The sequence below is a fragment of the Anabas testudineus genome, chromosome 19 (genome assembly GCF_900324465.2).
Source record: "Anabas testudineus chromosome 19, fAnaTes1.2, whole genome shotgun sequence".
Lineage (NCBI taxonomy): Eukaryota > Metazoa > Chordata > Actinopteri > Anabantiformes > Anabantidae > Anabas > Anabas testudineus.
Genome location: NC_046628.1, coordinates 16,438,010 through 16,452,528, shown reverse-complemented (window position 1 = coordinate 16,452,528; position 14,519 = coordinate 16,438,010). Strand labels below are relative to the sequence as shown.

Here is a 14,519-nt window from a genome sequence, read left to right as displayed (position 1 = left end):
AGTCCACAGCGATGCTATCAGATCCATCCAGTAAAATCTGGTTGTAGTCAAAGATGACAGCCTGTCAAACTCAGGAGGAAGTAGTAGCTACAGTATTAGATGGATACTAAGAAACTGATGGTTAGGTTTAGGGAAAGCTACTGGTTAAAGCAATAAGCCCCAGAAATATCAACTGACTTCTGAAATAGGTTCAAAGTCAACAATCGTCAGAAATCTGATCTTTAACTGCAACATGGTTGAATAATCTGAAGTGGATAAAGCACTGATTCTGTGCCAGTCCTGTCTGCACACTCCCGCTCACTCTAAAGACTTTACACTGTAGTGAGATCTTGACGATTAAAGCTACTTTTCCTGGCTGTGAGAAAGTTTTCCAGATATAAAACCTCCATGGATTCCAACAGATTCTCTATTCATGCCTGTTGCACTACTTTTCCTGTATGTAACTATGTTTATCAGTAAGGTCCCTGTCAAATTAACAAATAATTAAATAAATGCTAATGTCATCGTAACATGTTCGAAGGTTCACACCACTAGTATCTATTGGCATAAAACACAGAAAGCAGCAGAAGCTGATCGGAAAGTGATTAGTTATGTAAGTATTTGGTCATAAATGAAAGTACTGAACAAATTAAAGGGAAGTCCAGTTGGCATGACCGAACTTCCAGATATGTTAATTAATAAAATAATGTTTAAAGAAAATATCTAAATACAAAGAAGGAAGTAAATATAATTATTCAACCTGCAGACTGAGTGGATTAACCTGGATTCCAAACTGAGCACACTACAAATCCTATTGCACGAGTTGGGGATGTGAAACTAATAAAATTTCAATATTTCACTGTAGCCGATTTTTAGTCCTGTCATATAATGTTGAACCATGTCACATTATCTTTCTGTGGAGAAAATAATTTTTCATGCACAGCAAATGTGCACGTACAATTTTAAAAAGCTTTGCCATCTAACTTTTTTGTGTGTTTATCTACTATATAGAATATGAAGGGTTACACAGAGTGTAGATTTTTCTCGAAGGCAGTGAACTGACCTGGTGCTCGAAGCTTGGCCTGGCTGGACGAGCGGGCCAGCGGCAGGCTCTGGCGAAGCCGGTTCATCCGGTTAAAGCCGATGGGGATATCAGGCTCAGACATGGTTTCCAGATTTTCAGCTGACGCAAAGGATACTCTGCTGGCCTGGTCAGCAAGAGCTGGCTGTGTTGGGCTGAGTCGTGTCACGCGAGGTGTGCGAGTCTGTGAGACACACAATAAGACATTAGGTGACGAAAAGAGGCACAGATCAAGAAAAAAACAGATGATGGAGAGACATGCATTTCTGCTGTGGTGGATATACAGTACATAACAAACAAAAGCAAAACAAATGTCCTGAGGAAATCCATGCAAAGAAACAGAAGAGCAGTTGTAACAGCAAACTTTAAGCAAACAGGCACAGACAAAGTAAACTGTTGACTTCAGACGCAGCAGCTGTTACATCATCGTCTACCAGCAGAGGCTGAAGACAAAGAAAGCTGAATCCAAAGATAACCACATCCAAACTGACAATAGTCCACCTGTATTAATGACAGTGGGAAAAAGCTACTGAACAAGGCTTCAATGAAAGGGCAGACTACATTGTGGACAAATGATAAGAAAACCTGACCTTAAGAGGCGTAAGAAAGACAAAATTCATTCATGTTACTCTGCAGCTGCTAGAAAGCACTGGGGCCCACAGCAGACTACATTGAGCTGGTTTCAACTGTTCCATAAAGAGCTGAGCAAACATGAGCGTTGTAATGCTAATGACCACAACAAAAGCCAAACTAGATCTCTACTGCTCCCATCTGTAACGCAGATTACCCGTGATATTTCACCTGTCCAATCTGAACCGCTAGGGAGCCCAAATTGTGAAGGACCCCTCATTACAGCAGTAGCAGGAGCTGCTGCAGCAGGTTGGCTTTTAATGAATCCTTACTGACAGACATTTTCCAGCCCAAAGAATACAGTAATGAGCTCCCACAGTGCTGTGTGAAGCCAGCTCCGGTTGCCTTGTGCATCTTTGCTTAGTCTTCACAAGCACTATATGGGTGCTGTTTGACTTGAGGCTGCAACAAGCCAAGAGCACGCAAGCATGGCAGCCAGCCATGCATGTGTACACAGACAAGTAGGAAGCACACCCAATCATGTCAAAAGAAATAAATATTAAGATTTTAATGCACTGCAGACTCACACATGCACATATACAATTTGTGGCCTAGAATTATCTCTTGGGGTTTTGACCATCCACATGCACCCACACACAGAACAGCCGGATAGATTATGTGTGCTGCCGCTCATATGTTTGGAGATTTATGTCCTCGGAGCGCGCTCGTCAGCCACACGCCGCACACCTTCTGCCTTCAACAGCAGAAAAGAATCCAGCAGCCATTAGAGTTTGTGTTCAACAGTGAGACACATAATTAAAATAGAGTTTAGAGGAAGAGCAGTACGTAAAGAAGAAAAGAGAAACTCAAAGAGGGGTGAAGAAATAAATTCCCTCTTGCTGCAGAGGACCTTTTCCTCGGGTTAAAAGAGAAAAGCTTGGCTGCCTGTTTAACACTGCTGTTTTATTTTCCACAGTAATGGTCAATAAACCTTATCGCAGGGTCTCTGAGTGAGCCTCCTCCTCTTTGTGCTCTCACAACAGGAATGATGCAGCTGTAATATCAGAGTAACTGCAGAGATAAGTCATGACAACCACTTGTACAATGATTTAATTCCTACAATTCGATGCACTGTCATGACCAAGGTGAAAATTAAACTGTCTCGAGAGAGCTAGAAAAATGAGAAAATGTGGCAGAGACGTCTGAAAAAGAGTCAAATATGGAAATTTCAAACAAATGAAGATTCACGCTTTAAAGAAATCAGCTCTGAGTCGTGTTGAAATTCTGTTAAGTGCTGTTTTCACAGATTGAGGAGCATCCTTTCAAAACAGATCTTCCTCAGGATACAAGTTTTTACATTCAGGAGATTAAAAGCCCAAATGTTCCTTGTCTCTATTATATTCAGCTTGTGTTTCATGTGAATGATGAAAAGTGGTTTATCTTGTAATACCATAAAATAAAACCCTAAATAATCGTGAACATCTTGAAAGAAAGGTTTACAGAGAGCAGACTGGAAAACCACTCTCTAAACTATAATATCACTCTGATTAATGTGGTGAGAGGTTGTAGTTTGAGTAAATCCATGAGACGGAAACACAAAATATGCTTGTTTCATCAAATATTACTGCTAGTAACAATGAACAATGAGAAACTACTTCTAAGCACTGCTGTTAAAACTTCATGGAACATTCACTGTTCTAATGTGTGTCCTGTTGCTTATTGGATATTGAAGGTTTACCCAACATTACACCAACACTAGTCTTACTTTAACTTTAAAACTCTTGTTTTTAAAAACAATGCACAGTTTGAAAACCCACAGCCACAATTAAGCACTAATCTGAAGCTTCTGTGACTTGTTGGATGATGGACAAACAGAAAATTGTTTGATATAATCACATAATTAACGACTACACTAAACTTTGTCACAACCTTCTCACATGAATCAAATGAGCACTGAACCTGAACAGAAATCTAACTGGACCCTTTTCGTGTCAAGCGCCAAAATGGCAGTTGCTGTGTCAAACAATGGCACCAACAGTGGTCTATTCTTTTTCTGTCAGTCTGCAGCACATGCCTTTAACAACCTTGAGCTAAATTTAAAAAACAATAGTTTTTGCTATTGTGCTATTAATAGTCTGATTAGTCGATTATTGGTTTCAATACTTTAAAGATTAGACAATTGACTGACTGACTGAATTCCTCTGGATCCACAGTGTAACAAGACAATCGGCAATGAAACAAATTAGTTGTTACACCTGAACCTAACAAAAACTAAAATATGTGATCACACGAGGTGATGTGTTCAAATGTCTTAGTTATTCTGATCAATTGTTCTCAGTTAATAAATGTAGAAAACTAAGAAACAGAGCAAACATTCACACAATTATTAAATTATCAAAATAGCTGGAGGTTCATTTTCTTTGAATTAACCTTATCAACTAATAGTTGAAGCTCTATGTTAAAGTTAAAATATAACGTCTAGGAGCCTGTAGTCAACCCACACTCAGTCACAAAATGCAATTGTTGACTGTAGAGTATTGCGTCTGTGTTTGACTTTACAATCTCCAGTGTGTATTGACAGTGAAAGGTACACTCTCTCTGTCATCATACCAAAGAATGGGCTGCATAAAAGATTTGAAACGAACCTGCTGCTACAAAGTGTGCAGAGTGAGAACTGAGCAAATACAGTCAGTCAGGAAAATGTCAGTTTATATTTTCCTGCATGAGGGATTCCATGAATTTCATGAGTTCAGATCAGTCACACAAGCCTCAAATGTAGAGTCGATGGGTTTCTACATGGAGAAACTGAATTTTAATCAATGAGGGAAGACGATGAAAAGAAATGTGTAAGCCACGTTTCTGCTTAAAGTCAAGAATAGAACTGCCAGGTTTTATTCATGTGTCACCATGCAGATGGTGAAGTAACAGCTATTATTATTTCATAATGACTGTAAATCAACATTTCAGGCTCTGGGACATTTTAAAATAAGCATCACATAATACTATTAAAAGATTACATCCATGGTTTGTTCTGTGGATGTAATTTGACGTATAGTAAATGAAATTAACACCAGCTAGCCTAACATCATGAGCTTTTACTCAACTAGTAATTTTCCTTTTATTCCATAACAATTAAACAGCTGGCGGCATACCACAAACGCAGCTTCATCAGACAGGAATACAGCATCATCCCGTCTGGCAGAGCTGTTCCAGTCCTGATTATAATCACAACTTTAGCTTCAACCCACAGATGTGACCAAACATTTTAAAATGGAGATGAATAAAAACTGTGGTTATATTTTATCATATTATAATATACATATGATCAGAAGGGTTTTTCCTGTTCTGACCATGTGCAGTTAAGAAAAAAAAAAACTAGCAGATTTTATTAAAATCCGTATGCGATATAAAATATTCAGCATCATAACTTACCTCTACTTCGAGCATCTTTAAAAGCCTGAAAGCAAGAAAACAGCTTCCCTATTTACCCTTTAGCTTAACCAGCTCCTCTTAAACCTGGATATCAGCTCTGTAACAGCACACTTCGCTGAAACACTGATTGACCAGAATTTCCCACCAGCTAATGCACATGGCTTTGACTGACGAAGCAGCTGTGCAGCTGTACCGTGCCCTCTTACAAACAGCTGCCACACCGCTGACCTTTGAGATTTCACGGACATTATGCCTGCATACCGTGGAATTCCTTTCCAGTGAGACCATAACATTTGAAGATGTACAATCTTACAAACAACCTGTATTTTGTCACATCCTCTGAAATGACTTGTACAATGCAGCTGTGGCTAAATGACGCGACCACACATCCTTACAACAGCAGCCTGAGGGAGAACAGGCAGGTGAAGGAGGCGAAGAGCACACATGACACGATTTAGCCACAGTCTTGTTCCATTTCCCACAGAGCAGCTCCACAGGAGCAGCTATGGGTTAATTATCCTCCTCAAGGGTTGTTTTTAAGTGAGAGCAGGGCATTGCTTGTTCACTTCCCTGCCCAGATATCCCCTGATGAACTAGTGAGGCATGGCTCTAGGAGCTTCACACATTTTATAGACTTTGTGCAGTTATTGGAGTCTGGGTTTGACCTTGACTGGATGTGTGCAACCTTAGAACAAACACCAAATATCTTGTTTGGCCACATCTAAAGTCTAAATGCACATTCACTTCCCTTTCATCTCTATATTTCTCCAGACATACAGCCAACAATGAAAGATAAGTGTCTTTCATCTTTATTTCATTTACTGCTTCCAGCCTTATTAATGTGTAGCCTGCTGCTAAGCAAACCTTTCAGTCTTGGCAGATGGCAGTGAAGTGTCAATAAGTGATTCTGGCCACGTGCCTCAGCACAGTGCCAGTCGGGGAACACTGCAGCAATCGGCCTCCTAAGCCTTTTAGCAATGGAAAACACTCCCGCTCTTCTGAGTCAGATTGGGGAATAACGATTTTCCACAGAGCATCATATCAACAGCCAAACAGTTCAAGGGCAACAAAAGCAGTTGCCTGAATGGGTTAGCGTTGAGCTAGCTCGCTGGGACGAATATGGCAGGGGTAGTCTGGAGATGCCTCTGTGTATAGAAAATGCCCTGGTAACATTCTCTTCATACTGTAAAACGTGAAACTCAGACAAGCTTCTTGTAAAGCTCCCAGAAGTTTCACAAATTCATTAAAACCAAACATTCTGCTAAAGTTTGTTTATGGATGTTTGCAGACGACCATTTTTATTATTGTATTGCCGACATGAATACTATGTTTGTGCAGTAAAGTTCTGCTGTGACCCAGCTGGGCCCCTTTGTCCTGCTGACAGACACACAGATGGCTACTGGATGGTGGGACGCCGATACAAATTAAGCCGGGCTTCTACCACTAATAACAGCAGCTGGCTTTGGAACCCATCAATCCCAGAATGCAATGTGCTGTTTGTTACCTCACATCATTGTAAAATAGGATTGTAAAATACCATGACTTAATGACGCTCAAATATTACTTAGACTTTCCTTTCAGTGTAATACATAATAATAATAATAAATAATAATAGTGTGATAATAGAACTAAATTTGCTCAAACACTAGATGTTGTAGTTTTAAATCACATCTGGTGAAAATTGTTATCAGTCAGGGACAGGAACAGACAGAGGCATAAAAACAAACAGCACATGAACTTAATGACATAATCAATACTGTAAATCAACACAGTAGTATCACATAAACAAATGGTGTGATGCTGTGTTTTTCCGTTTGCAGTATCTATTTCTTATTGAACAATGACACTCAGATATCATGCGGTGCTGGTATATCTAGCTAGATTTAAACAGCTCTTGTGAAACTAATTACTTTTCTAGCTCACCACACAAGGATTGTATCGTCTATTCAAAGCAATCATGATGTAATTTTTACTTCACGGTTATGATAAAAATAATATGCTGCACATTTAGACATGAACACATGTTTAACAATGTAGTTTACACCTGTTTTCTAATGTGCAAAACAGGGTTAATCCCATTTAAGGCTCAAATGTTTAGGACATGTCCTAACTGGTAGTGGTATATTGTGTCAAAGTTCTAAGTATTTAAGCTTAATGAAGCTACTGCACATGTAAATGCAGCATCAGTGAGAATGTTATTACTCAGACACTGATTAATACTTCGGGCAGCAGCTGCCACCCAGTCAACCTGTGGAGTCCCCCTGAGTTCAGCAGGTCTGACGGCCCTTAAGCACCAGTCAGACAGGATGTTTTTATGCAGTACATTAATGCAAAAACAACAACATTTCACCTTCATTAAAAACTATTACAAAAACCGCTGCAGGGTAAAACCACCAATGGAAGACAGTGACGTGAGGAAGTCTGGTACTCAAATGGTTAAGGTACATAGCACATAACCTTGCATGTCATCATCGTCTCTGCCCCGGCTTCCCGTTTCCATCTTGACTGTCAACTATCCCATAAAAACAAATATGCCAAACAAAAGAAAAACACAGCTACTATCTGTGAACTAGCAGAAAAAGAAAGCACCTTGTATCAACATTCATAGGTTTTTTGATATTCCCCCATCAGTAGCGCACAATCAAAGATGACAACTGTTCTCCACACAACGCCTGACTCATTGCTAAACCATTGTCCTGGGAAAGACTAAGGAGACTCCACACTTAGACTGTACGATAGCTGAAGTATTATTTATATTTATAGTTTTATATATTTATAGTAACTGTACTGCTGAATCCAACCTTTAGTAAACCAAACAGGACGTCTGACTGTAACGTGCATCTGTAAGCAGAAACCAAACGTGAACAACACTGATGTGAAGCTCAGACACTATAACCAAGCATTTTGTCACCAAAACATTATCAATCACTTGCAGCTGGGTGTCTTCCCAGTATTCACCCTCCATGTTTGGCCTCTACCACCTTCTGAGATAAAAAATTTTGGGTATTTAGCTGCTGAAGCTTCCACCAATTAGTCTGTGTCTGTCTGCTGTTGAGCATGTTCAGTTTACAGAGCTGTTTTCTCTAAAAGCATCTGCTACAGCTAAAATCAGATCCATGAGAGCTGTGGGACAGAACTTAAGCAGCATCCTCCTGACACATTAACATTAGGTTACAAGTCAGGATAAAAAGGTCCATAGAGCTGAGGTGAGCTGCAGATTCAGATGACAATTCACCAGAGAAGAGACCACATCACACCAATCATTACTGCCTTTTAACTGGTCGATCGATTTTTAGATTTTACTGCTTGTTTTTAAGCTTTAAGCCTCATCACAGCCTGAGCTTCTCCCTCCCCCCCAGGACCATACTAATCTTCCCAAACAGGGTCTTTGCAGACCAAGTCCCTCAGCTATGAACCTCTCAGCCTGATCACCTCAGGCAGGTGATGTCTATTTTCATTTATTAGCACTGAAATATAAAATGGAAGAAATTACAATAGCAATTACAACAGCATTAAAAATAGATTATTAATTCAGATTCAAATTCAGATTCATGAGATTCTGATTAAATGTGGTATTCCACATGGTTCTATGTAGGGGCTTGAACTCTACATTAATGTACATCAATGATATGTGATTTGATCAAAGAGAGAACCATCTTCTACTGGACCATGGAAGTCGTGATTTAACGTGAATGTTCTTCTTGTGTCTTTCTCCTTGCCACTCTCCCATAAAACTTTGACTGGCGAAGAACCCGAGCAACAGTTATTGTATGTACAGTCTCTCCTATTTCAGTTACTGAAGCTTGTAACTCCCTCAGAGTAGTTATCGGTGTGTTAGTGGTCTCTCTCACTAGTCTCCTTCTTGCACGATCACTCAGTTTGTGTGGACGGTCTGTTCCAGGCAGATTTAGACATGTGCCATATTCCTATCATTTCTTGATGATGGATTTCACTGAACTCTGGGAGATGTTTAGTGGCTTGGAGATTTTTTGTATCCATCCCCTGACTTATGCTTTTCCGTGACGTGTCCTCTAAGTGTTCTTTTGTCTTCATGGTGTAATGGTAGCCAGGAATATTGAATAACCAGTGACTGGACCTTCCAGACACCAGTGTCTTTATACTGCACTCAGGTGATCCCAATTTCACCAATTGTGGGACTACTAGCACCAAAGTCATTTTAAAGGGGGTGAATATTAATGCAAACGCTGATTTCACCCTACACATTTTTATTTAATTGGCATTACTTTGTAGAAACCAGTTTTCACTTTGACATTAATGAGGCATTTTTCTGATTTTTGGTCAAAGTCGGCTACTTTTATTAAGCATGATATATAGATTTATAATGTCAATAAAAGGATGAAACTTCCAAGGGGGTGAATACTTTTTATAGGCACTGCATAGTATTGCATCCTGAATGACATGAACTACTTCCTCTGCTTTGTCACTATGGTTACCTTTAGAAGCAGAAGAAAAATCCCTCAACCAATAGGCTCCGTTATAATTCCCTCAGAAATGAAGATAGCTGCTTAATAACTGGAATGCTGCAGGCAGCTTCAATAGGATCGCCCTCCCCTGTCTGAGCCCACAGTGTGGTACATTTCTCCAAATTCAACATTGAGGCGAAGAGAGAAGACAATAAGCCATGATTACTTTAGCCACTCCAAACAGAAAGACACGAGCACAAGAGAAAGTAAAATGGAGCATATTTGTATAAGGGAGGCTGGGAGCAATGAAAAGGAGAGAATTATACAGCTCTCTGCTCCATTGTGTTTTTGACAGTGTCAGTAGCAGCAGCAGTCGCAGTCTGGTGTTTGAATCCATGTTCACCAATATGGACAAGCTGACAATTCCCACTGTCTGTTTAGTTCGACGATATGGGGTGAAATGCGTGAGTCATCTTGAAAAGTGTGTAATATATGCACACTTCATCCATATTTACAGTTCCCATGATCACTGCAAGGGTACAGTATGTGTGGACGGAAATGTGTGGGTGCTTGCATCTAACATTAAGTGTCTGCTAATCTCTGATGTGTTTTTACAGTGGGAGTATCACCCTTTCTTGTGTATGCATTTAGTGAGCTGGCAAACCAAGGAAACATCAAAGGGGACCAGTGGGGGACTATTAAACACATACACACCCTCACACACATGAGCACAGCAGTGCACTGCTGCAGGGGTTTCTATTGCATCAGAAGAGGAGGCAAAACTCCCCGACTCCCTGAAAGGAAAGAGCGATAACCAATCCTGCAGGAGCTGCAGACCAGCAACAAATAGGGGAAAGACAGGAAAAAAAGACAGAGCATATGTGTTTGTCACCAGCTAAACAGATGAGGGAAATGTAGTGAGAGCTGCAGCTGCTGCTGGACATGACAAAAGGGAAGACAACACAAAAATATGGAAGGACCATGATACTGTATATTATAAAATAACAGGGTTTTTCATTCATTTATTATTGTACCATTTGTACAGTCCATACTGCTGAAATCAGCATTTGTTACATTATATTTTGTCAGAGTTAAGGGATAAAACTGGTGTTATTCTATATTTTTCTTGTTACCAACAAATCCCATGATAACACAAAGATCCCGACCGTGTCTGTGGCTCTCAGCTACAACTACTGACAACATAAATATTTAAAGAGCTGGTGATGATGGAAAACAGGAACAGGAACTTTGCAGTGAATGAAGGTGATGACATGATGAAGGTGTCAAACTAAAATCCAGGATTTCTTTTTCTTTTTTTTTTTTTTTTTAGTTATTTAAACAATTGAATCTCTCAACTTGAGAGCGAGTTGAAGCTGCTACTGGTGCGATATATGTTAGGATAAGCCCTGCTCAGCTGCTACGCTGAAGGTGCACAATGGTACAAAGAATAGAACTTCTGCAGACTGAGTTTGTGTTGTAGCCTGCTGAGGAGTAAGGCAGGATGTGAAGTGTACTTTAAACTATATGATTAAATAGAAGAACTTTGAGCTAAGATCATGTCAATAAAAGACATTAAGAATGAGTCTACAAAGGCAAAACACCTATTTATCCATACACAACTTTTACTTCTGTGATCTAGAACAGTGTTCTAGTTTTTGCTAAGAATCACATTTAAAAAACATTTTCAAAAAACACTCCTCTAAAGTGGGGGTAGAAAAAAAATCTATGCTATTAAAAGACTATTAAAAATGAAAACATACCCTCAACAAAGAAGCTTTGTGATTAAAATATGAGGCTTATATACAGTGGCAGTATGTTAATATATCAGTTCATAGTTTTTGTATTTTCATGGGATTTACTGACAATGAGAAATACAATATCACCCTTATCCACTGACATTTTAATATCATAGGATTTTTAAATACTGTAAAATATAGCAGACACTTTACACCCCATTTAATTCTAAAGCTGCAGCTTCTCTGTTGTTCAGTTTCAGAAAATCCTTTAGCAGGTTATATTCGCTGGATCAGCAATAGGTATGCACAGAGAGATTCAGAATATCAAGTAATTTTATGGTTAAGATGCTGTAAGCTGCTGCAAGTGCTTAGGTTAGCATATGCACTACAGGGCAGTTCTCCACAGGATCCAATGCAATAAGAGTCAAAGAGGTTTGCTCAATGAGCATAATGTATTCAGGCCAGAGTTAATAATACATTACAGCCTTTTGTTGCTCTCGACATTCTCAAATTAGTTTGTCAAACTGATAGGGTAACAGACATTTGAATTTTAGGTGGTATGACCTGTTTTCCAATTAATGTTTATTAGCTTTGGATTTTAAATGTAAATTACAGGACCAGTTACTTCTTTTACTTTTCTCTTAGTAAGTTTAGAATGTGAAAAGATTTTAAATCTCACTTATATCTGAGAGTTGTGCCTGTTGAAAAACCTTCAACATGTGTCCCACATATTCTGAACCAATATGAACCATTTGCTAAGAACATTTTCTTTTTTTTTTTTTTTAAATGCTCATCTTTCAAACATAACCACATGACCTCAGACGCTCATTATACCACAGAGAACAACAACTGCCAAACAGATAGGTTCTTCCCAGTAATTGGTAGAACTACGTCCTGACTTAATAAATCACACTTCAGCTCCTCCTGAAAGACTGTGCCCACATTAGCAGCAGCGTTGGTGAGATTAATTAGTTCACACTGAAATTTAAATAGCATTGGGCCTCATTAACGAAGCATTCTTAAGGAATTTGTGCATCATCAGTCCACAAATCTTTTCTTGTCAAGAAAGCCTCTGGCAAACTTCAGATGTGCTGAAATGTTGTTTTGGGAGAGAAGACACAGCACTAATACAACCAATATTAAACTTCATCCCAACGATGAAGTACGGTGGAGGGAGTGTCATGATTTGGGCCTCCTTTGCTGCTCGGGGCCTGGACTGTTTGTCATCGTGGAGGGGACAATGAATTCCCAAGTTTATCAAGGTGTCCAAGAGGGTGGCTGTCTGTAAGCTGAAACTCAGTAGAAGCTGAGAAGACCTAGGCCTCAACCCAGTAGAGATGATGGGGTATGAATTCATTCAACAATCATCAATTTGACACCAAATGTCCCAAGAGTATGTCTGAGCTGAAGCAGTTCTGTAAGGAAGAATGGTCCAAAGTATTTAAACACCGTTTCACTCACTTTTTCTACTATCACTCTTTATGTTTAATGGGTGTTTTCAAAAAAGACACGAGAGATTGTGACCGTTTATGTTTTATCTGCTTAGAAATATGCCGATTGTTGATAGTTGTGATTTTTTTTTTTCTTTGGTTCAAGATCAGATCACATTTCACGATCAATTTATGCAGAAAAGCAGAAAATAAAACTTAGTTTAAAAAATATTTAAGATATTGATGAACCAGGCCCATTGTTCTCACATGCATATATAAAACAACCGAAAGAGCCCAGATTGATTAATCTGGTCCGAAACTGCCTGCTAAGAATTTCTCTTTGTGTGTTTATTTTTCAGATAATGAGGATCAAGTTCCTCAGCTTGGAAACGTGAAACCAGCTGAGAGAGCTAGAGCCATAGCTACAAACTAATAAGAGAGAGAGCATGAAGCTGGCGGTGACTGATGGCCACTAATGGCTCCACATTTTCAGATTCACTTGTGCATTTCACATTTCAACACTATTTACATCACAACGTTGCCAGTGTGCTTGGTAAAAATTGACTCCAACTGAAAATGAGGCTTTATTTCGATGGTGGCATTTAGTGTGGGCACACTTTCAGAAGTATCCAAATGGTTCAAAAATCCTGGAGGCAAACCATGTGTTTGTAACAGCGGGGGCTTAAATTTGGCTCATGGTTTTTGCTTCATGATGACTAATCTCATCTCCCATATTTTCTGTCACTAGGTAAAGTGTGTAATACTGTGCAGATTACATTAATATTCCCTTAAGAAATAAGAGGGCATGAATAATCTTTCACCACTGACACACACACACACACACACACACAGCACCTTCACATCTGTCTCCATTACTACAGCCGAGACAAGCTCTTCTTTAGCTAATCAAATAATAACCATCAACTTCACACCTATTGCGTGATGTGCTTGACTTAGACTAATGCTGCATAGCAAGCACATGTGGCGTCTAGAGACACAAATACAGTTTCATGGTACATGAAAAGTAAGTGGGTCACATAAGTCATCACAATTCATCTGGGAGCTGTGGAGACAATTAACTCAAAACCACAAATGTCAACCTCATGGAAGCGCTATGGGAAAAGGATATGACAGAAGGATAAGTGAAAACTTTGACCGTCTGCTGGTGCTGTAAGAAATTTACTGTTAGAGTTCCTGAAAGCATCTCAGGTCTACGCCTACAATGAGTTTTGAACCCTTATACACAGGAGCAGAAATACAAGTTCTAACCAGCAAAGATACTGTACTTCACACAGCACCTGGACAATTCTACATCGTACTGCAGGTAACTAGTGTGTTGCATTTAATAATTATAACAATCATACCACAAGTACCTAAATTAATTTGGAAAATGGTGGTACTGAGTTGTAAGTGACTGTACTCAGACGAAGACAAACCTCATGTGCCTGATTAAGTGGCAACACAAGTTTTTTTCCTGCCTGCGACTGATCAATCTGTTTCTATTCAAGAGTTCTGTTTACTTGATGCCAAAGAAACACAGCAAGCAGTACAAGAGAGTTAAACAGGATAGTGTGCGCCAGCATGTGAACAACACTAAGTGCAATGGTGAAGAGGCATGCAAAGACACAATGAAAAGTTATCCCATTAGAGACGAATCCACACAGAGGAAGAGATTTACACTGAAAACACAAACACAATATTGGCACTGACCTTGAAGCTCCAGTAGTTTGGTTGTTGCTGGGGGCGAGCAAAAAACAAAGAGCAAAGGAGACAGAAAAGGGACAGGGGAGGGAAAAAGAGGGGAAAAAAGGACAGTGTGAGACATTTTGTCATGTTGTCGAGCTGCAAAACTGCACCAAAAAACAAA

The 14,519-nt window shown here is 39.4% G+C and overlaps 1 protein-coding gene across 7 annotated transcripts in view; it reads right to left on the bottom strand.

Moving 5' to 3' along the window:
- Positions 1-14,519, bottom strand: part of zgc:114120 (uncharacterized protein LOC619267 homolog) — a 78,582-nt gene that overhangs the window by 26,596 nt on the left and 37,467 nt on the right. For 6 of the 7 annotated variants that reach the window (XM_026352240.1, XM_026352241.1, XM_026352244.1 and 3 more), the window contains 2 exons: positions 14,363-14,389; positions 1,043-1,244 (listed from right to left, as the gene is read on the bottom strand). In XM_026352240.1, coding sequence (XP_026208025.1) covers positions 1,043-1,244; positions 14,363-14,389 — 229 coding nt within the window. The remainder of the gene's footprint in view (positions 1-1,042; positions 1,245-14,362; positions 14,390-14,519) is intronic. The other variant, XM_026352243.1, reaches the window with a different exon arrangement.